The following is a 21,583-nucleotide window of genomic DNA, read 5'->3' on the forward strand; positions in this document are numbered from 1 at the left end:
GAGCGCGGAGATGCTACCAGTATGCATCGTTGGGGGAATTGGGGATGGTAGGCAGTCCACAGTGGAGGGGACGTGTCTGGCTCTACGGGCGATCTATGCATTTACACTACGTTGTGGCGTGACGTCAAAGAATGGCTTTTTTTTATTTTAATTATATCTGTAGCGGGGGCTCATGGCAGCTGCTTTGAGCGACCAGAAGTTTGCAGTTATATAGAAGAGATGCTCAAAGGCAGAAGCAAGACTATTCGCTACATTGCCAAATGCTACTTCATTCTTGTTCTCTAAGCAAGCAATATCAACCCTCATCAAGACATCTTTCAACATGATGAAAAGAAAAGTCAGAAAGTCCCAAAGATTTACGGCTTTGCAACCGCGTGTTTCGGCGTTCTGGTCAAGAGAGAGAGAAGAATTGCCAAGGCTGGGCGTGGTGGCTCTCAGTCTCACTAGCAGACGGAAAAACGGGCTCAGCGAGCTTGCGCAAGGCTTGGCGTGGGAGGTCTATGCATCTGGCGACGGCGGCGGCAAATGCATCACCAAAAGGAAAAAAATGGACAAAAAAAAAGTCGTTTTCCGTCATGGACTGCTGCTCCATTCATTCTAGAAGGCCTCCATCTTCTTCCTCGCGTTTGTGCCGGACAAGCCGGTTGGTCAGACGCTTGGTGTGATTGTTCAGCGTTGGCCCCAGATGCTGTGGTACGCTTGGCAAAAGGGACGGGACGTAAAGCACAGCTAGAAAAAGGCTAAACTGTTCGATGGACGCAATTGGCTCGAAATGCTTTGCAAATCGACATGTTTGATATCGGCCACTCGCCTTGTCGTTTTTACTGCTGCCTTTTCGGCATGCTTCATCGGTTGAAGCCGGGCCCCGGATCGCGATCATATAGGTAGGCGCCATGATTGCCAGCAACGCCATCACGGATTGCACCGCAACTACCCGCAGTCGACTGCCACTCCTTTGATGAGAAAGAAGACGTCTAGTCCTCCTGGCAGCCTGGGCCATCAGTCCCGGTTTCGCCGTGGTGACGTGCTGGATGGTGGTAAGGTAGTGCTGGTCATTGTCTTGTCCGCCAAGAACGACGATTACTTGCGTCTTGGCAAACACGCATGTTCTCGAACAATCAAGGTTCTCACCACTTTCCTTTCTTTGTTCGCTTTTTGATAAATGCCAAGACAAGCGCCTGCATGAAAGCGAAAACGACTAGTCTTGGCGTTTGCAATGGCAGGGATAAGGTCAGTTCCGGGGCGGGCGTGTGGGTGCATCTCGCTCTCTCTTTTTTTTTTTTTTGTTTGCCAGATTATTATTTTACCAGTCTTATCTCCAGCTTCTAGCGCATGGCGCCTATTGCCAATTTTTCTTCAGTGGTGTGCAGCTGGGCTTTTCAGCGCTCTTGGCGCTTTTACAAAAAGGGGGGGGAGGTTCCTTGTTAACGTACCAGTAGTCGACTCCAAGCAATTGAACAGCTGAGGCTGCGGAAGCTGAATAGTGCAGCTCATCTCGCAACTCACTTGGGTGGTACGAAACCGACTACAACGTTTTCGCAGCATCAGTCAACAATACAGCAACTCTTGTAACACAGCCGGACTCTTGGTCCTTTTTGCTATTTTTTTTTTTTCAGTTCCTGTCATAATATGACAACAGGATTAATCCAGTCCAGGTAGCCTCGAAAACATCATTTATCCAATCTCAATACAAGACGTCATTCTCAGTTTACACCATTGCTTGGCGGTGGATCACGTGCTCAGTCCATACTTAGTAAAGACCCCACTTAACTCGCCCAGACCCGAACTGCGCCTCAATGTGGCGAGAGATGGCATCTATCCTGAATCTTGGAGCGGAGTTTATCAAGGGGAATAAGCGTGCCTGAACAGATGATAGGATGTTTAAATTCCGATTCCGGAGAGAGCGAAAGTACGTAGCTCTTTTCTTTTTATCAGTTGGATCTCTGGCCAATGGGAGCCTGGAACAGCACTCCCATGGTCTGAGACAGATCAGTGATTCGACAAACCGGTGGGGCCGGACTCTTCTCAGTGATGGACGACTTCATCTTGGCTGACTACGTCTGGTGCATCGGCAATCTCGCTCGTTTCGGCGAAAAGACAAAATTACAACAATGTTCAAGATGGACTGTGATGATGTAATAGTATAGTTTTTCATCACGCTCTAGTACTCTTCACTCACACCTGATTCATTTCCAAGAATATACTCGTCTATTTCTGCTGATACTGTGTGTGTGTGTGTGAAGGATCATCGTCTCGTGCGTTTAGTTGGAGCCTAAATGCTTCTGTCTATTTGCTGCTAAATCTGATTAATTCGTAAATTTACGCCAAAATTATGAACAAGTCTGGAAGCCCTCAAGTCGTGATGATAGTAAAAAGGTAAATGACGCGCCGTGCAAAAAAAAAAAAACCTGGAACATCTTGTTTATAATTCATTCCCTTCTTCATGAGAACCCGGTGTCTACGCCCAAGCGATCAAAACGCCAGCCACCGCCGCAACGCCACTTGCGACGAGCCCCGACGGCACAACGCTGAACGCCTTGCTCTGGGGGCTCACGCCCGTCGCGCTCTTGCCCAGGTACCAGGCGCCAATGTCCGTCAGCTTGCCTGCGTTGTTGAGGAACGGGGCGTTGGCGCCCACGCTCGAGTTCTTGGAGCGAAAGGCGCCAAAGTACGAGTAGCGGCCAATGTACTTTTCCTTGTCAAAGTAGTCGACGGTCTGGTTGAAGAACTGCTGGGTGGGCGAGAGGTCCTGGTGCGCGTAGGCGTACTCGGTGATCCAGATCTCGGCGTCGGGCCACAGGGTCCTGCGCTCGCCAATATGCGAGGCCAGGCCGGCAAAGTTGTCGTACCAGTGCAGCGGGATCACGTCAAACGTGCAGTTCTTGGTCTCGCCGCTGCCCTTGCTGACGAGCGCGGAGCAGTTGCCGAGGAACTGCTTGATCCAGTCGAGGCCCGACGGCGCGCCGGTGACGGCGGGCAGGCCGAGCTTGACGTTCATCTGGGCGAGCGGCTCAAAGTTGGCTACCCAGGCCTGCGCGGCCGAGTGCGGGTCGACGTTGCTGCCACCCCACGAGTTGGGCGCGTCGGGCTCGTTAAAGGCCAGCGCGTGGGTGATGTTGCGGCCCTCGCTGATGACGCCCTTGACCTGGCTCAGCCACGTCGCGTCCGTCGGGTCAGCGCCGACCCCCCACATCATGGGCACAAACTCAAACTGGTCCTGCGAGACGCCGGCGTAGGCGGGCGACGGCATGCTGCCGTAGTTGTAGTACCATGTGAGGTCGTTGCCCGGCGGGCTCCAGAGCTTGTTGTCTTGGGGGTACTCTGAGTTGGGCGTAAAGACGAGACCGCGCTTGCCGGCGCCGTCGTCGGCTTCGGCCACGCTGGCCAGCACAAAGAGGCTCAGGGCGAGCAGTGACATGGCTGGCATGCTGTATGTGTATAAAAGGTGGTATGGCTGGCGGTCGGTAGGATCGGCGTGGGGTTGGATGCCGATCGCAAATCTTGTAGATTTGGAGATGCGATATTCGATGGTGGAAGAAAAAGACAATGAAAAAATATACGGGGTATGCTGTTTCGAATCGCGAATTCCGCAGACAAAGCCTCTCTTTCAGATTGGTGCTGCAGGCGAAAAGGAGGTCTGCCAAGTCGCCGCGCGATATTCTGCGGTCGTTCGTTGGGAGCTCGGTCGCTCGTAGGTGGCCCTCCGATTCGTGTCGCGAATTTGACGGAAGCGATGACGGAAAATGAGCAATGTACAGATGCAAAAAGCGAAAAGACAAAATTAATACAACGGCGAGAGGAAAACGAGTGTCGATGGAAAAAAGGCAAAAGCAAAGCTGAACTTGGGGCATGAAAAAAAAAGAGACAAAGCGCAGCTTGGGCCTGGAAGCAGCCCCCAAAAAGGCTTTTGGCTCTGGCGTTTTGACAAATCTATTGTTAGAGCGTTTTAGCGGGCTTTAGCGGCTCGCTTCAGTGGATTCTCGGACACTTTGGCAGTCTTCAGTGGCCGGCGGTGCCTCGATTAGTGGGTTGGGGTTGGACGCTAGCGCCCTGGCACATCGGACGTCTGCGTGCCGAAAGAACAATGCTGGGCGGCCAACGCTCAATCTGTGCGGGAAACTTGATTTTGGGGCCCGAGTTAGCACTACAGTACTGCTAAAGTATACGTGCAGGTGGAAAGCTCCGTGGGAATTCTCTGTTTGGATTAGTGATGCGGCAGAGCGGCAGAGCGGCAGTGCTTGCCAACGCTGTACAAGTAGCACGGAGAGGGCTTTGTGAGACACTTGGCAGTGTAGCCAATGTCGGCGGAAGATTGTAAATTTAGCAGCCGATGCAGTAGTTACCACGAGCAATTAAAGAAAAATAGCAAGGATACGAATCACGGGAGGAATGTGAAAATAAGAGAAGAAGAACGATGGAAATTGCTAGTAGAAGATGGTAAGAGGAAAAAAGAAAAAAAAAAGGATATAGCAATTTACTGCTCAAGCGGCATGCTTCTATGGCGCTGGTCATTATTTCACAGGTAGCGGTGCTGTTGTGTGGTCATTCGGAGCTGCTACCTGCGGCACACTTTCTCTGCGTGCTTCCGGCGTTCCGAGTCGTGCCAGATCCGGGGTACCACCCGGGGCCGTCTCCAGCATCGCACCGTCCGTCTTGCTGTTTTGAATCCAAGACACCAGATCTCATAATCTACCGGACATGGATATGGCTTGATGCTTGCTTACACTCTTGGTTGTCACCGCGTCTCGCATCCGGGATAAACCGTCGACAGTCGAAGCGCCCGACCCCACGGACCGTCGCCCGTTGGACTGATTCCATGGGGATTTGCCAAGTTTGGGCGGCAATCTGGCATTTACTCCATCACCAGCCATGGAATCAAAATCAAAGGCATCTAAATGCGGGTGATGTCTCGTGATGTCAGAGATTTGTGTCGCGAATGCGGTGCTACTTCGGACCCAGAGCCCGGAGCTTTTGCTTAATACGTGGGCAGGTGCAAATATAAGCTGGCTGGCTGGCTGGCTTGTGAAAGCCCAGCGGTGACAATACTGGTTATTATAGTGGCTCCGGGCCATATTGGCCGGTGACAGTGGCGGCGCTGGCCAAACGGCACATGGTCAACCGCAGGTGGCGGGCGTAAAGCAATGTCGAACCCGGCAAAGAAGAAGTAGACAAATCAATGCCGTAAAGGATGCATTTATTCAGCATCCGAACTGCACTCCCGCCTTCTGTCGCCCGGCGCGCATCGGACTTTTGGCTGTCGGGGGGAGCCTCGGCTGGCTTCAAGATGGCTTAGTCAAGCTCCCCGGACCACCCACAAGCTGGCCAGATCAAGTGCTTGCCTCGGTTACTCCACAGATCCGGGTTCGGCCTTTACTGGCTGGCACCAGCATATGCGCCCGCACGCCGGTGCATTTGTATCCGGCGCATCCCACCGAGCTCGTCGACCTTTTACCTTTCTGCATCATCTTTTTGTCTCTGCATCACCATATACCCCCTTCCTTTTTCATCCACACATACATCATTCACCATGGCTGTCGAACGCATCGGTTCCATCATCAAGCACCTTGCTCCTGGCTCGGCCCTCAACACCCTGTGAGTATTTGCCTTCTGGGCGCGCGCGCGCGGCGGGGAGCTATCACAAGCTAATCATTGCTCCCACCACTCAACAGCCAGGCCAAGAACGCCGACGACATTGTCATCACCGTCGCCATCCGCACACCCCTGACCAAGGCCCGCAAGGGTGGCTTCAAGGACAGCGGCATCGAGTATCTCGCCTACTGTCTGCTCAAGGAGCTCAAGACTCGCTCCGGCATCGACCCTGCTCTGGTTGAGGACTTTGCTTTCGGCAACGTACGTTGCGCCCGTTGACAAGACACATGTTTTTCAAAAGCCATGCTGACAAAATCCTTTCTAGGTCAACGACCCTCTTGCCGCCTCCAAGATCCGCGCCGCCGCCCTCGCCGCCGGCTTCCCCAACACGGCCGGCGCCTATGCCGTGAACCGCTTCTGCTCGTCGGGCCTCAAGGCCACGGCCGACATTGCCGACTCGATCCGCTCGGGCGCCATCGACATTGGCGTCTCCGTCGGCGGCGAGAGCATGTCGGCGCCCGGCGCGCCCCCCTTCCCCTTCAACGAGGAGGTCATGGAGAACCAGGAGGTGCAGGACTCGCTCGAGCCCATGGGCTGGACCAGCGAGAACGTCGCCGCCGACTTCAACATCACCCGCGAGAAGATGGACGAGTACGCCGCCGAGTCGTTCCAGCGCGCCGAGCGCGCCCAAAAGGCCGGCTGGTTCGACGACGAGATTGTCCCCATCAAGGCCAAGGTCGAGGACAAGGACGGCAACATCACCGAGATCACCGTCTCCAAGGACGAGGGCATCCGCCCCGGCACCACCAAGGAGGGCCTCGCCAAGGTCCGCGCTGCCTTCCCCCAGTGGGGTGAGACCACCACTGGCGGCAACGCCAGTCAGGTCACTGACGGAGGTGTGTATTCCCGACTACGAATTGTCTAAACGTTTTTTTGCTTTTGTGCACGTTTGCTAACACTTCCCAAGCTGCCGCCATTCTCCTCATGAAGCGCTCCACCGCCATCAAGCTCGGCCAGCCCATCCTCGCCAAGTACGTCGGCTCTACCGTCGCCGGCCTGGCCCCCCGCATCATGGGCATCGGCCCCTCGGTCGCCATCCCCAAGCTGCTGGCCAAGTACAACATCACCCTCGCCGACGTCGACGTCGTCGAGCTCAACGAGGCCTTTGCCTCCATGGCCGTCTACTGCCGCGACAAGCTCAACCTCGACTGGGCCAAGATGAACCCCCGCGGCGGCGCCATCGCCCTCGGCCACCCTCTCGGCGCCACCGGCGCCCGCCAGATTGTCACCGGCCTCAGCGAGCTGCGCAGACAGGACAAGAAGGTCCTCCTCACCAGCATGTGCATTGGTTCCGGCCAGGGCATGGCTGCTCTGTTTATCCGCGAGTAAAGCATGGTGGCTTTTTGGGGTGTGCAAAAATGATTTAATAGTTTATTACGTGTATGAATATCTGGCAGATGCCGTAGACTACTGGAAAGTTGTCATGTTTTAAAAAATAAAAAAAAGACGTATATTTTCACGATGCTCACATCTCTACGTGGTGTCTCTTTCCGCTGCCTCTACTCACTGCATTTACTCGCTGCATATACTGGCCGTCTTTGCTTATTACTCTTGATAGTTGTGCTTGGGTGTCGTAAGACGTTCTCACGTGTGCCGGATATGCATGCAGGGCAGCACATGCTGCATACAGCGCAAAGCCCCATCACGCGGCATATACTCTGCAGCCATTATAACCGTACCCGTGTGTCAAATCTGTGCATCAATCTCAGACAAAGCAATTTTGATCGTTGCACTGTCAACTGCGCGCCCTTCTGTCTCGTAAAAACAGTAGCGTCCCATGACCCCCCCACAGTCCGCGTCACTGGAAGCCACTGAAGACGCTCCAAAAGCCATGGCCAGCCCACTATAAACCCTGGATCTCGCGCTGGAACGCAGCCTCTCATAGCGCCTGGAATATCAGCAGTTAGCACGCCGCCCCACTGTAAAAGTATCAGGACTGGGCTTCACAGGGAGGACGGAGAACCTCGTCGGCTTTTCCTGCTTTTGAACCCATTCCCTGCATCTCTCTCTCTCTCTCTTTCTTGTCATTGTCGTTGACTCTGCTCTTCCCTGTCCTTGGCCGCATCGTTGTCCGTTCCCCGTCGAATCAAGACGTCTCCCCGATGGATTGAGCAGTAGAACGGACCGTCGAGACAATACACCGGAACCCGCCCCGGATCTGCCCTTTTCGCTGGCGCCGTAGCAAAAACACACAAACACAACAAGTCACATCATGGCCGGCCCTACACGATCCCAGAGCGGCGACGGCTCGGCGGCGCATCCTCACCAGCCTGCCCAGCCTAGTACCCTGCGGCAGAGCCACACGCCCTCGAGCCGGCCCGTCAGCTACGTCGACGAAGACGACGAGGACGAGGACGAGTACGACATGGCCGCCGCCGCCGCCGCCTCCTCCTCCTCCCCCGACCGCCGTGTGTCCGAAGGAACCCCGTTGCTCATCACCTCGAGCGCGCACCCCGGCGAGTGCGACCACGGCACGTTTAGCCCCCGCGCATCGACGCCGATGGGGGCGCAGGAGCTGGAGAACCACATTGACCGCATGCAGGGCTCCGACGACTGGAAGTCGTGGCTGAAGCAGCGCATGCGCACCAAGAAGATGGGCGACTCCAGCGAGCTGGCGCAGCGCGCGGGCGTCAGCAACGACACAATCATGTATGGGCGCCAATTGGCAACTGACAATGGAACCGAGATGACGGCTGACAAACTTTTAGGTACCTGTCGTATTACATTCCCTGCCTCACATGGATGCGGCAGTACAAGTTGTCGTATCTGCAAGGCGACATTGTGGCTGCCATCACCATGGCCTCATTCTACCTCCCGATGGCCCTCTCGCTCGCCGCCAACCTCGCACACGTCTCGCCCCTCAACGGTCTATACTCCTTCGTCTTCAACCCATTCATCTACGCCATTCTCGGCTCCTCGTCTCAAATGGTCGTCGGCCCGGAAGCGGCGGGGTCCCTGCTCGTTGGCTCCGTGGTCAAATCCAGCATCGACGCTGGCGGACTTGATGACAACGACCTCGTTCACACGCAAATTGCCGGCGTTGTTGCTGGTATCGCTGGCGCAATGGTGTTCATCGCCGGCCTGGCTCGGCTCGGCTTCCTCGACTCCGTCCTCAGCAGACCCTTCCTGCGAGGCTTCATCAGCGCCATTGGATTCGTCATTGCTGTTGACCAGCTGATTCCCGAGCTTGGCTTGGGCAAGCTCGCGGATGAATCAGGCGTCGGCCATAGCAGCAGCGTGGAAAAGATTGCCTTTATTCTCGAGCACTGGGAAGATGTACATCGCCCCACGTTTGCTGTTGCGGGAGGCAGCTTTTTGGTCATCATGTTTTTCCGGTAAGTTGTGCTTTCCTCGCAATCAACCCAAAACCTTTGCGTCTAACGGACCAAACAGCGAAATGAAACGTCGTTTGGAGCCCCGGTACCCCTCCGTCGTTTTCGTTCCGGATCGATTTGTTGTCGTTGTTGCGTCGGCCATCCTGTGCTGGTATTTTGAGTGGGATAAGAGCGGCGTCGAAATTCTCGGCGCGGTCAAGTCGGCAACGGGAACGCTCTTTGCTTTCCGATGGCCATTCACTCTCGCCCACATGCGCCACATTCGCTCTGCCATGTCGACTTCGTTCCTCATTGCCCTACTCGGCTTCTTTGAGTCGTCTGTCGCGGCCAAGAGTCTTGGAAACAGTAGCATACCCGGCATGGAGTTGAGCGCAAACCGCGAAATGATTGCACTGGGCGTTGCCAATGTTGTTGGCTCTTGCTTCATGAGTCTTCCTGCATTTGGTGGCTACGGACGCAGCAAAGTCAACAAGACGACTGGTGGCAAGACGCCAATGAGTTCCATTGTGCTGAGCCTCATTTCCTTGCTCTCTGTGCTTTTCCTCTTGCCGTACTTTTACTTTTTGCCTAAACCAGTCCTGTGCTCCATGATTTCTGTCGTTGCTTGGTCGCTGATAGAAGAAGCACCGCACGACATCAAGTTCTTTGTCAAAATTCGAGGTTGGACTGAATTGGGTCTCATGGCCAGCATCTTCCTGTCTACAATCTTCTACTCCTTGACTCTCGGCATGGCCCTGGGGGTCGGCATCTCGCTGCTCATGGTGATCAAGCACAGCACGCGCCCTCGCATCCAGATTCTCGGCCGCATTCCCGGAACGCAGCTCTTTGAAAACGCCGAGGCTGTACCTCACAATCTCGAGTTCGTCGAGGGCTGTCTCATTGTCAAGATTCCCGAGCCGCTGACCTTTGCCAACACCGGTGAGCTTAAATCTCGTCTACGCCGCCTCGAGCTGTACGGCACGCCGTCCGCTCACCCAGCACTGCCTCGCATCCGCAGCCAAGACGCCAACCGCAACATCATCTTTGACATCCACGGCGTCACATCGATTGACGGCTCCGGAACCCAAGTCCTAGAAGAACTTGTGCGCAGCTATCGGGACCGTGGCGTCCGCGTCTTCTTCTCGCGCATGCCTGGTGGCAAGAGCCACCCCGTCTGGCGCCTCATGGTCAGCAGCGGCATCGTAGCACTGTGCGGCGAGAGCCACTTCGTCAGGAACGTAGAAGAGGCGTTGCAGATGACCGAGTACGAGGAAAGCATCGAAGACGGCAGAAGCAGTGTCGCTTGAATCGGTGGCTTGGGCAGCAGCATACGACACGCCTTATTGATGATTTGCAATTTGATTTCTGCGGTTTTTCCAAAAAGCGATACAATAGATTTTGACCTCTGTCGTCGAAGATAACGGGGCTGTATAGTGGCTAGAATAGCCTTTACTCGGCATCACATATAGTATATAATGTACCCCGAGCCTATATATTTATCATTCTTATTGAATAAATTTGTCTGTAGTGTTTCCGTTTCCATGCCAGCGACCTTGTCATTTACATGTGTTGCCGCGAGTGTTGGAGAGGAGTATTGTAGAAGTGGTAAAGATTACTATTTCTCTGGATATACTGTGATAGAAAATCTAAAGAGGAAATAATGCTTACATTTATATTTTCGGCCTCGTTCAATTTTCAATCCGTCATTGACTACTGTGTAAACTTTAAGCATACCTAACTACCGAAGCTCAGCTGGTCGTGTTTGGGGCGATCGCCCAGTGGCACCCACAGTGACATGCCGCTAAACCGAGTGCCGCCATGCCCAAGGCTGCTTGGCTGCCAGTCAGGGATGGAAAAATCGAGGCCCCTCCCAAAGCGCGTCAACCAAACTTTTACATCATCAACCACGCGCCCGATTTCCAGTCATTTCCCTTACGAGCACACGACGGCACCTACGCATCGCGGCAGATAGGGATGAATCGTCGAAATTCAGCTTGCTCCTAGACTTTGCGATGGATTCGGAGCTCACCCGACCGTCGGAGCTCGACGAGTCGCAGTCGTCGAAGCTGTCCAGCGTCAACCCCAGCGACATGGACAACGGTGGCGGCAGCAGCAGCGACAGCGACAGCTCCGACGATGGCGCATCCGAGGCGGCGCCCCAGGTCGAGTGGCTCGCCACGGGTCGCCAGCGTCGTTCCACGGCTGGCAACCGTATGAAGTCGATGCTTGCCAACGAAGAACCGGACTCCGATCTCGAGCTGCTCTTTGCCGAAGACGAAAACGATCAAGGCTTCTCTGACGCCGGGGACCATGCCTCCGACGTGCAGATGGACTCTTCTTCCGACGACGATGACAACCACGACGACGACGAGCTCGAGGGCGAGAAGGAGCTCGATCGACAGGCCAAGGAGCGTCGCACCGCGCAGCGCAAGCGCAAGGCACAGGAAGCGATCCCAGCCAAATTTCGCAAAAAAGTGCGCATCGATACGAGCAATTCGACACCGCGTTCCTCTGTCGCCCCTTCCACGCCGCAAACGAGCCAGGCGCCCCGACCAAAGAAAAAATCCGAGCGCGCATCATGGCTGCCCTCGGTCACCGACCTGCCCACGCGTGCCTCGTCGCGCCAGACGACGCGGCTCTCCAAGGAACAGCTGCACGCGCAGATGGAAGAGCGCGAGGCCAAGCGTCTGAAGCAGCTGGCGCAAATGCAGAAGAAGGCAGCGCGCCTCGAAGCCCTCAAGAAACCGCCCATGACGCAAGAGGACCGGCTGCGAGAAGCCGCCCTTGTCGAGGAGCGCAACAGCAAGAGCCTTAACCGATGGGAAGAGGCCGAGAAGCAGCGTGAAGAGGAGCGCCGAGCCAAGCTCGCGGCACTCCACGAGCGTACGCTCAGCGGGCCTGTGATTTCGTTTTGGAGCGGCCTGGGCCGATTTGGCGATGGCTGGCGCAAGGGCGAGGGCATTCACGTGGCAATCGAGGAGAAGCCGAAAAAGGCCAAGAAAGAAAAGGCGACAAAAGAAAAGGGCAAGAAAAAGGATGAGATCAAGGACAATGTGAAAGAAGAGAACGCGGGTGAGACGAAAACTACGGATGCGCAGGCCCCGAGCACAGCAAACCCCCGGTCTACAGAACATGGCCAAGCGACGGACACAACACAGAGTAGCGTGAACGCCGACAAGAGCAACGAAGTTCCGAAAGAGAAGGGCGAAGCAGATGCCGCATCTAAAGACACTGCCGTGATTGATGCACCGGACGCACAACCGCAAGAAACTACAGCATCAGCAGCATCAGCAGCACCAGCAACACACAAAGCTGCAGGAGCCGAAACATCGCACGTTGCAGGCAAAGATGGGACTGTGGACGTTTCTATGACAGATGTGCCGACAATAGAGGGCGCGGAAAAGACAAATGCCATGGAGGCTGGAGGCCAAGATGATACCACGAATCTCAAGTCAACGGAAACAGACACTGTGTCAAAATCGCAGTCCGCCGAACCCGTCGAAGCTCCTGCCAAAGAGTCCGACACGAAAGCACCCACGCCGTCTGCGCCGTCTACGGAGACGACATCTGGCTCAATGGGATCAGCAGCACAGGTACCAGCTACTGCAGAGGCGCCAAAGGGCTCTGTCCCCCCTCAAGCTACCACTAAAGAGACTCAACCGCAGCCAGCTTCCAATGCGGAACCAACAAATGGTATCCGCGCCGGCCCAGACTTCGGTGCTGTGCCGGTCACAGACGGAGAATCTCTCAAGGCAACCCCTTTGCAGCCAATTGAGAATGGCTCTCTGCCTGCAAGCAAGGTAGTCAGTCGAATTCAGTCTGAAGCCGCGACCCCGCAGCCAGAACAGGCGCGCTCGCCATTGGACGGACTCCCAACAACTCGCGATGCCATCATCTATCAAAACTTTGACGAAAATGCCATCAAAGACAGGAGTGTGCAAACGCAAGTTCTCTTTGGTCGCAAGATGAGCCGCTTGCCAAGTACGTATTATGCCAATGCTACCAGGCACACCATCGGGGCATGGTTGCTAATTAGCCACAGAACCTACACCTCCGCCCATGTGTCTAATCACTAACAACGCGGCGCGGTATCGTGACCCAAAAACCGACCTTCACTTCTACAGCGCCGCTGCTTTCAAGGAACTCCAGCGTGTAGCCTCGGGTGAATATCGCTGGAGCAAACTGCTTGGCGCCTGGGCTGGCAGCGGCACGTATGCGGCTCGAGGCGTTCCTGAGAGATTCCTCAACCCTGCCAGATGCCCAACGCTGGAGGAAGTGCAACGCATCGAACGTAAAAAGGAGGAAAAGGAGGAGCTCAAGCTCCAGCAAGCAGAGGACGAAAAGAAGGCCAAAGAGAAGAAGCCAGCTGCAGCCAAGAAGACTGGTGACAGCGATGCTCCAGCCCCGGCCAGTGGTGATAAGGTAACGACGGAAGAAAAAGATTCCATCAGTGTCAAAGCGGAGGACGCCAGTGGCGCCAAGACGGAAGCGCCGCCGGTGACTGCATGAGAAGATGCGACACAGTGTAACAACAAACGAAAGACCGGAAGGCTAGAGAGACGCCTCTCGGCAAGACTGAGCGTGTGGCTCTTGTCAATGTAACATGATATATACTAGGAAAGGATTAGACGATGACAAAGGCGTTTTTGGAGCGTGTACGGAAACACGCGATCTTTTGTTTCAGCCAGACTTGTTTGTACTCGGCCACAGGGGGAAGAGAAGGGATACCCATTTTTGGTGGCGCAACTATTGTATTTGTATACTAACTAGGACTGAAAGGTAGTCAGAAGATGAGGAATCGGGAAATTATGAGAGAAAATTTCTGACAGAGAGCAGTCGGCTCCGACATCGTTGCGTGCGTTCACATCAACAGGAACCGGTAGCGGACGCTACAGTGGATTCCAAAAGTGAGGCAAGCTGACGGAAAGCAAGGTGCTGAAATGGGGTCGCGTGACTGCATGGGATAGATGAGCTTTTCGGGCATAATGGTGGATTGCGACATTTTAAACACCGAACGGTTGCGCGTTTGGTTAGACTGCTGGAAAGCACGATTCCGAGGGTGGTCATCTTTTGCCTTGTGCGGACGAACTTTTGTACACACGAGAGTTCCGCAACCTGATGGGATTCCGACAGCCTGCCGACACTGCCTGCACTCCCACCGGCCCCCGCCCGGCCAATTGCGAAAGCCCATCTGCAAAGGAACTATTGAAGCATCGGATAGAAAGGGCGAGCTGGAGAAGAAGGCACTTTCGTTCACCACCAACGGGGAAGATTATACTGAAGATGTGCTGGCTCCTACTTATCCTGTGCGCCACGAGCAGCGCGGCGCCAACGCCCATCGCCAAGTGTGGTGCCACGGGCGAGGCTTCAGCTTAGCTTAGGGGCAACATGCAAAAGGACCAAGACTCGGAAACCATGAATCGGCGCCTTCCCGGTTGGTCAGGGTTTTTGTCGTCTAGACTAGGCGGAATGGGTAAGATCTACCCTCGTCTTCGTCTAGGTGGGGGGCGGGGGGGCGTATCAGCCGGTTTGGTGAAGCAAGGCAAAAGGCGCCGTTCCTCCCAGACGCATGCCGGTACTTCATCTAGCTCGTTTAGCTAGCTTGAAGCCTCGTTGGCGTTGAGATGAGGCTGGCGAGGCGAGGGTGCATGGAGCCGCCACCCCGTACGAGAACTTTTGAAGGACCAAACTAAACGCACCAAAGATGGGAACCGTCACCGTACCGTTCTGTGTGCCGATGTGTCGAGCTTCCCAACCTATCCCGCGGAAATTTTTTCGGTCTCAACACCCTATCAAGTAAATAGCGTGGCGACGGGCTCTTTGCGGCCAACATGTTGGGCGCCCTGGGGACTTGCAAAGCTCCAGGATCTTTTGTGCAAGACAAGCGGAAGGTGGGGAGATGGCTACAAAGTTGAAAAATTAAAAAATTAGAAATTAAAAGTAATAAATAAAACCGTTTGTTTGTGGCTGCTAGATGAGACCAAAGTTCCTTGTCGTTATTCTTGGGGAGTGAGCGTCGAGTCCGCAAGGTAATTTGCTTTGTGGTGAAAGTGTGCCGCCTCGGTTGTGTCCTCGCGGGAGACTTCCACGGGACTCATCGCCAGAGTTCTTCTTGCGCGGCCGTATTCCCGAGGATGGGGGCTTTTCCTTGGCAGACGCCGGACGGGGAACAATATTTAAATGATGGTGGCGTCTTGGCCAAGGCTAAGCGACAAGCTCTCCGCCGGAGTCGCTCTCATCAACTACATAGCAATAGTTCCGGTAACGCATGCAAGTTTTTGAGAAGAGCTGCTTTGAAAATTGCGCTCAGCAACGGCATAGTCGCAAGTTGCCGTGGGTGTAAAGCCATTCGTGTTTCTTTTCTTGTCTCAAAACTATCCTTACCTGCATTGCATAAGGCTCTTGGGGGCCAGCCAGCTCCACGAAAGGACAGCCCGTCCTGCAGGCTTACTACCTTGGCCAAAGGCCCTCCTCCCCTGACCGAAACTTTCAAAGCCGAATTGTACTGAGTAGCACCGAGTATAATTCTCTGCCCTCTCTCCCGCCCTCCCTCCTCCCTCCTCCCTGCCCCCTACGTTTTGTGCAATGCCTAACGAGAAGGAAAAAGTGGTGGCTTGTTTCCCGGCCACAAAAGGTCTGGTATTGGTGGCGTTCATCCGACAACAACTCGTAAGAATGGGAACGGCATCGCTTCTCTGATTCGCTCGTAGGACTGGGCGATCCCCGCGATGGGCCTGCCAGCCTGTATCTGAAGAAATGACAGGCGCAGGCGCCACGTCCTTCTGACCCTGCATTGTGCTCGCACTACTCCGTACCGGACAGACAAAAGTTCCCGCCCAATCCATGGCAACGATTCGGCAGCCCATCTTGGGGAGTTTCTTTAGCGCCGGGCCGAAAACGGATCTTGCTAGTGCCGGGTTTACCGACGGCAGAAACAAGAACCCAGTATACGCCCTCGTCTTCAGTCTCGCGTGCTTAAGACACTAGTTACCTACTGGTGGTTATTGGGACAAGTCGGGGTTGCCCGTCCCTGAAAGCAAGTTGAACCATGTCACAGACCTTTACTCCGAGTTGCTTTTGAGAGACCAATCCGCCGCCATGTTCTCCATTTTATCTTCAAGGGCCATGTGGTAAAGGACAGTCTGGTTTGGACCCGCCGGTGGTGAGACTTGCATCAAAAGAAGGTCCGGCCGCCTGGGGGTGTGCAGCATGAGTGTAACCATCACAAGGCTGGCAATGGCCGGTGTGCCGATGTTCTTTCGTGTGGATATCGAGCCAATCGCGCAATGCAATCACTCATTAGCAGTCTTCCCACTCCTTCCTATCTACGGAGTATACTTTCCCCCCTCTCAGACCCTTGCCCACCCCCTAATGGCGCGCTTTGTCAACGTGAGCTCGTGATCCGGTGATGCAAGGGCCCTTTTGTTCGTGCTCCCCCACAGGTGCCAGATCCCATTTCGGCAAGGTCAGCCAAATATTCTCCATTGCTGCAGGTTGACGGCCCACTGGTTGGGAATGTCGCCAGGACCTTTTGCCTTCTCAATTGGAGACGCAAAAGATCCCTTCTTCGGAGGCATGTTCTCCTAGCCTCATTTCTTGTTTAGCGCCTGCAAAACATACCGCAACCGTTGGCCAGTTGGCTAGCCTCGAGGTAGGACAGTTCAGAAGCTAAATAGATGTGATACCCGTCCGAGGCTGGACGGACAGAGTGAAAGTTCCATATCAACCTGCCCTGCTCATTCGTCTCAGCTTGTTGCCCCAGGCTTTTGATATTACATTTTGCTTCCAATAGTCCCACCTGTCCGGGATACCCTGCATCCCTCCCCTCCTCCGTCTACCTCTGCGGGCTGCCATCTTGTTTGCAGATTCCTGCTGGGACTTGGTCGCCATGGCCCACGACGAGGAAATCACCGACGCCCATCGTCGGGACAGCCACGACGGCGGCTCCGTCGAGGAGGTGCACCATGTGGTTGACGAGAAGCACGACTACACACAGCACCACCAGCACCACCACCACACTGAGGCTGAGGTGCAGGCGCTCGAGGCCAAGCTCGGCGGCGATGCAGAGGGCCTCGTCGCGCCCATGGACGACGTCGAGTACGTCATGGACAAGATTGAGGCCATGACGGTCGAGGAGGCGCAGGAGATTCTGCGCACCATGCTCAAGGAGCACGAGTACGACTACAACTTTGCCCAAAGCCTGCGCGACCAAATCACCACCCTGCTGCAGGGCCCGCCGGAAAAAGACACCGCAGGCGGCGACTGGGTGACGGAGATCAAGACGGTGGCGGCGCTCAACCGCTTCTACTCGCCGTACCCCGAGGTGCGCGCCATCACGACGCCCGACGACGACCCGGACATGCCGTGCGAGACGCTCCGCGCGCACTTTCTGGGCCTGGTCTGGGCCGTCATCGGGCAGTTCACCAACTCGCTCTTCAACTCACGCTTCCCGAGCATCACGCTGGGCTCCGCCGTCGTCCAGATCCTGCTGTACCCGTGCGGCATGGCCCTGGCCTGGGCGCTGCCCGACTGGGGCTTCACGGTCCGCGGCACCCGCGTGTCGCTCAACCCGGGGCCCTGGTCGTACAAGGAGCAGATGCTGGCGACCATCATCATGGATGTCAGCATCAACTCGGCGTACTGCTTCTCCAACATCCAGACGCAGGCCGTCTACTACCACGACACGTGGCTGACGGCCGAGTACAGCATCCTGCTGCTGCTGTCGACGCAGCTCATGGGGCTTGGCTTCTCGGGCCTGCTGCGCCGCTTCGTCGTCTACCCCGTCGAGACCATCTGGCCCGCGCTGCTGCCCACCATTGCCCTCAACAAGGCGCTGCTGCTGCCGGAGCGCAAGGAGACGGTCCACGGCTGGAGCCTGTCGCGCTATCAGGTCTTTTTCATCTGCTTCTTCGGCATGTTTGTGTACTTTTGGATCCCGGGCTACCTGTTCCCGGCCCTCTCTACCTTTGCCTGGATGACCTGGATCGCGCCCAACAACTTTCCTCTCAACATCATCACCGGTAAGTCTGATGCTTGCACCCCGTCGCACCTCGACGTCTTTGTTGCTGTGTTGCTGAGACCCAAGTTCTCTCCCGATACAGGAAACTCGGGAATTGGATTCAACCCCATTCCGACGTTTGATTGGAACGTCGTCATTCAGAATGGCGCGCCGCTCGCCATTCCGTTTTTCGCTTACGTGCAGCAAGCCGGCGGCCAGCTGATCTCCGCCTTTATCCTGATTGCCATTTACTGGACCAACAAGTCGTGGACGGCACACTTGCCCATCAACACGTCTACCATCTACGACAATACGGGTGAGCCTTACAACATCTCGCGCGTCATCGACCCGCAGCGCGCCGTCGTCCTCGAGGACAAGTACAAGGCCTACTCGCCCCCGTTTTACACGGCGGGCAGCCTTGTCTCGTACGGTGCCTTTTTCATGTTTTATCCCATCACCATGGTCTTTGTCCTGCTCGATGCGTGGAGGCCGCTGCTAAAGGCGTTCAAGTCCATGGCTCGGGCTGTCAAGGAGTCCGTCGTGGGCCTCTTCCAAGGCATCTACAGAATCACCGGGGCTCTCGTTGGGGGCAACTTTCGCGAGGCGGCCCAGCATCTGTACGCCATGTTCAGCAGCGACGGGTCCATCTACGACGGCTTCGATGATCCCCTGACGAACATTATGCGCAAATACCCCGAGGTTCCGGATTGGTGGTTCCTCTCGATTGCCTTGATTGCCTTTGTTTTTGCTATTGTCGTGCTCGAGAAGTATCCACAGCTTGACACGCCTGTTTGGACCATCTTCTTCGTCATCGCCCTCAACCTCGTGTTTTTGATCCCAATGACATATATCAATGCCATCTCGGGCATTACCCAGGGCTTAAACGTTGTGACGGAATTGATCATGGGTTACGCTCTGCCTGGACACCCTGAGGCTCTCATGTTCGTGAAAGCCTACGGATACAATATCAACGGTCAGGCGGACAACTACATCTCGGATCAAAAGATGGGCTTTTACGCAAAGATTCCGCCACGTGCCATGTACCGCGGTCAGATTCTGAGTACAATCATCACGGTCTTTGTCTGCTATGGCGTGGTCAACTTTGTTGACAATACTATTCCCGGCATCTGCACGCCGGATCAACCGTCCAAGTTTAACTGTCTCGCCGGTTCTGCCGTCTTCTTCTCGTCATCCGTTGTCTGGGTATGTGCCATGATGTATGATGCAAGAAGCTCAAATGCTAACAGAGATGGATTTAGGGTGCTATTGGTCCCAGCCGCGTCTTTTCTCAGCTGTACCCTGCGATGAAGTACACGTTCCTTTTCGGCTTCTTGCTGGCCCTCGCGTGGTGGGCCGGGAAGCGATTCGGCTCGATGGCGCGCGAGGCCATGCGCAAGACGCTCCCCGGCTCCGTCTTCAAGCCCATCGACTATGTCCTGCTGAAGCCGCTTTCCTGGCTCAAGCACGTCCACCCCACCATTGTCATCAACGGAGCCATGGCATGGGCGCCCACCAACTTGACTTACACGACGGTCGGATTGTACTTTTCGTTTGGCTTCATGTACTACCTTCGCCGCTACAAGACGGCGTGGTGGGAGAGATACAACTACGTCATTTCTGCTGCACTGGGCGGAGGTGTTGCTTTTTCTGGCATCATCATCTTTTTCGCGCTGCAGTGGAATCCTGTGAACCTTTCCTGGTGGGGTACCAATATTCCTGGAGAGACGATTGATGGAGGCGCGGGCCAAACGTCGTTGCTCCCTCTCCCTGATAGGGGATATTTTGGGCCAGATAGCTGGTACTAGATGGTACTTTCAATGACTTGGCACGAGACTGATGTTTTGGGTATATATTTGGCCGGATGTAGCAGCACAATTGCCTATTGGTCCGTGACTTTGTCACTGGGTTGCTCGTTGTTGACCACTACAAGTACTCCTTCGCGTAGAAGTAAATTGTGCATACATGTACCTCAAGGCGTATGAATTTGAAATTACAGGTTGCAGGTGAAGTGCTCCTCAGCTTTGCGGCCGTAGGGCATTTGTTCCTAGCGTGTCCGTATGCTTCAGTAATCATGCTTTGTACAGTTGGGTTGCATTTCGTCTCCCGACTCATAGGCATGTGGGCTTAGCGACACGGCGTCTTGTTAGCCTGGACACGGCGCAGACCAAGGGCGGTGCGTGCTTGTAGCTGGTATGTACTGGTACTACAAGAGATTGAGTTGCAAGTTGAAAGTACGAAGGAGTACTAGGCTTGGAGCCAGTCCTTGGCGAAACGAGAAATGGGTACGAGGAGCAGTTGGTTCAGCTTGGCAGGTGGTGGTACGATGGGGGACAGAGAGGGCACATGAGAGAATGGGAGGTTGGGAGACGGGCCATCAGTGGTACAGATGGACTTTTAGATTGTGAGTCTGTGTAATCAGTAGATAGATACCAGTACAAGCAGGTAGTCCGTGCTCGGATCGGTCAACGGTGAGTGGCTCGGTGGTGGCAAGGTGGATTGAGAGGGACATGAGGGTGGGAGATGGCGACACAGAGTAATCTGTAGCGTGCAAGACAACAATGGCATTGTAGGGGTTGCCCAGTAGTGAGTGTCTGAGAGGTGTGATTGAGGGTGTCTCTCGGTCATTATTTGCTACTATCCGTACCATCATCACCAGTATGTACTCGACCACTGGGATGCTCGGCCAAACCTCAGGATGGAAATTTAGCGAGGCTTCGGGGGGCCTTCAGTGGCTTTAGCGGGTGATTGCGCTGAAGAGCCCCTGTATGTACCCCTGGTTTGAGGGCTGGTGCGCTGCTCGCCAATCAGACGGGAATGACGACACAGGGCTGACTCGCCACCAGCCACTCAACACTGTGGGAAGAATACCTACCCCTGTGTCCCTGGGCTTACGGGCTTTTACCAGTACTGGCACATAGCAGCCAGCCACTTCAGCCGTCGACAGCAACAGTGTCCGGCTCGCATCACCAGCAGCCCGGCATTCAGCGCTGCTGGGTACTGGGAAATTGCATGCCGAACCCGCCCAGAGTAGGAACCGGCCAATCGCTGAGCTCCAAGCGCTGCAGCCATTGATGCAAGATGCAACCAACTCGGCCGGCTAGCGCTAACAAGTAGGCCCGCTGCACCGGGCGGACGTTCCAGCGGACCAGCCGACCAGTCGGGTGCAGAGGCTGGGCTTCGATAGGTACCTCCAGCCTACCAGTTGCAGGCACCGCACGGCGGCGCTACGCCACTCTGGGAAGCCATGAGCCACACCACTCTCGCTAGCCCGCGCCACTTGGGTCGCTTTCGGCCAGCCCTCATTAAACTTGCCCTCTTGTGCCTCTGCACTTGGGCGGTCCCTGGCCATCCACGATGAAGATCTCGACAACGCGCCGCATTTGAGGCCGCCTTGCCTTGACCGCAACACCACGCACACAGTTTTCTCTTCTTGGCCGGGCCCTCCCCCCCGCTGCCCGGCGCCCCTCTCTTCAGCTACCCATGGCCAGCGCATCCGTGCATGGGCACCACGGCCAGCATGGCCAATCGAAGATGGGTTCCATCTCCCCAGCGTTTCGGGATTGAGAGTCGCCGTGATGCTCTGCAGCAAACGGAGCAAAAGAAGAAGAAGAAAAGGCATCGA

The 21,583-nt window shown here is 55.3% G+C and overlaps 6 protein-coding genes across 6 annotated transcripts; 5 read left to right on the forward strand and 1 right to left on the reverse strand.

Moving 5' to 3' along the window:
• Positions 1–2,458: 2,458 nt before the first annotated feature.
• LMH87_003464 (uncharacterized protein) lies at positions 2,459–3,427 on the reverse strand (the record flags this gene model as incomplete). Its single annotated transcript, XM_056193376.1, has 1 exon — positions 2,459–3,427. The coding sequence occupies one exon, from the start codon at positions 3,425–3,427 to the stop codon at positions 2,459–2,461; it is 969 nt and encodes a 322-aa protein (XP_056048255.1).
• Positions 3,428–5,527: 2,100 nt separating this feature from the next.
• Positions 5,528–6,978, forward strand: LMH87_003465 (uncharacterized protein; the record flags this gene model as incomplete). The annotated part of the gene is made up of 4 exons (XM_056193387.1): positions 5,528–5,592; positions 5,670–5,850; positions 5,915–6,485; positions 6,557–6,978. 4 exons carry the CDS (start codon positions 5,528–5,530, stop codon positions 6,976–6,978), a joined length of 1,239 nt encoding a protein of 412 aa, XP_056048256.1.
• Positions 6,979–7,861: 883 nt separating this feature from the next.
• On the forward strand, positions 7,862–10,270 carry LMH87_003466 (uncharacterized protein; the record flags this gene model as incomplete). The annotated part of the gene is made up of 3 exons (XM_056193398.1): positions 7,862–8,298; positions 8,358–8,984; positions 9,043–10,270. The coding sequence occupies 3 exons, from the start codon at positions 7,862–7,864 to the stop codon at positions 10,268–10,270; spliced, it is 2,292 nt and encodes a 763-aa protein (XP_056048257.1).
• A 705-nt stretch (positions 10,271–10,975) lies between these two features.
• On the forward strand, positions 10,976–13,472 carry LMH87_003467 (uncharacterized protein; the record flags this gene model as incomplete). Its single annotated transcript, XM_056193410.1, has 2 exons — positions 10,976–12,944; positions 13,006–13,472. The coding sequence occupies 2 exons, from the start codon at positions 10,976–10,978 to the stop codon at positions 13,470–13,472; spliced, it is 2,436 nt and encodes an 811-aa protein (XP_056048258.1).
• A 2,076-nt stretch (positions 13,473–15,548) lies between these two features.
• LMH87_003468 (uncharacterized protein) lies at positions 15,549–15,950 on the forward strand (the record flags this gene model as incomplete). Its single annotated transcript, XM_056193421.1, has 2 exons — positions 15,549–15,632; positions 15,786–15,950. 2 exons carry the CDS (start codon positions 15,549–15,551, stop codon positions 15,948–15,950), a joined length of 249 nt encoding a protein of 82 aa, XP_056048259.1.
• Positions 15,951–16,851: 901 nt separating this feature from the next.
• On the forward strand, positions 16,852–19,766 carry LMH87_003469 (uncharacterized protein; the record flags this gene model as incomplete). Its single annotated transcript, XM_056193433.1, has 3 exons — positions 16,852–17,983; positions 18,065–19,164; positions 19,221–19,766. 3 exons carry the CDS (start codon positions 16,852–16,854, stop codon positions 19,764–19,766), a joined length of 2,778 nt encoding a protein of 925 aa, XP_056048260.1.
• Between the last annotated feature and the right edge of the window lie 1,817 nt (positions 19,767–21,583).

Source organism: Akanthomyces muscarius, chromosome 2, assembly GCF_028009165.1.
Source record: "Akanthomyces muscarius strain Ve6 chromosome 2, whole genome shotgun sequence".
In the NCBI taxonomy this organism is placed as follows: domain Eukaryota; kingdom Fungi; phylum Ascomycota; class Sordariomycetes; order Hypocreales; family Cordycipitaceae; genus Akanthomyces; species Akanthomyces muscarius.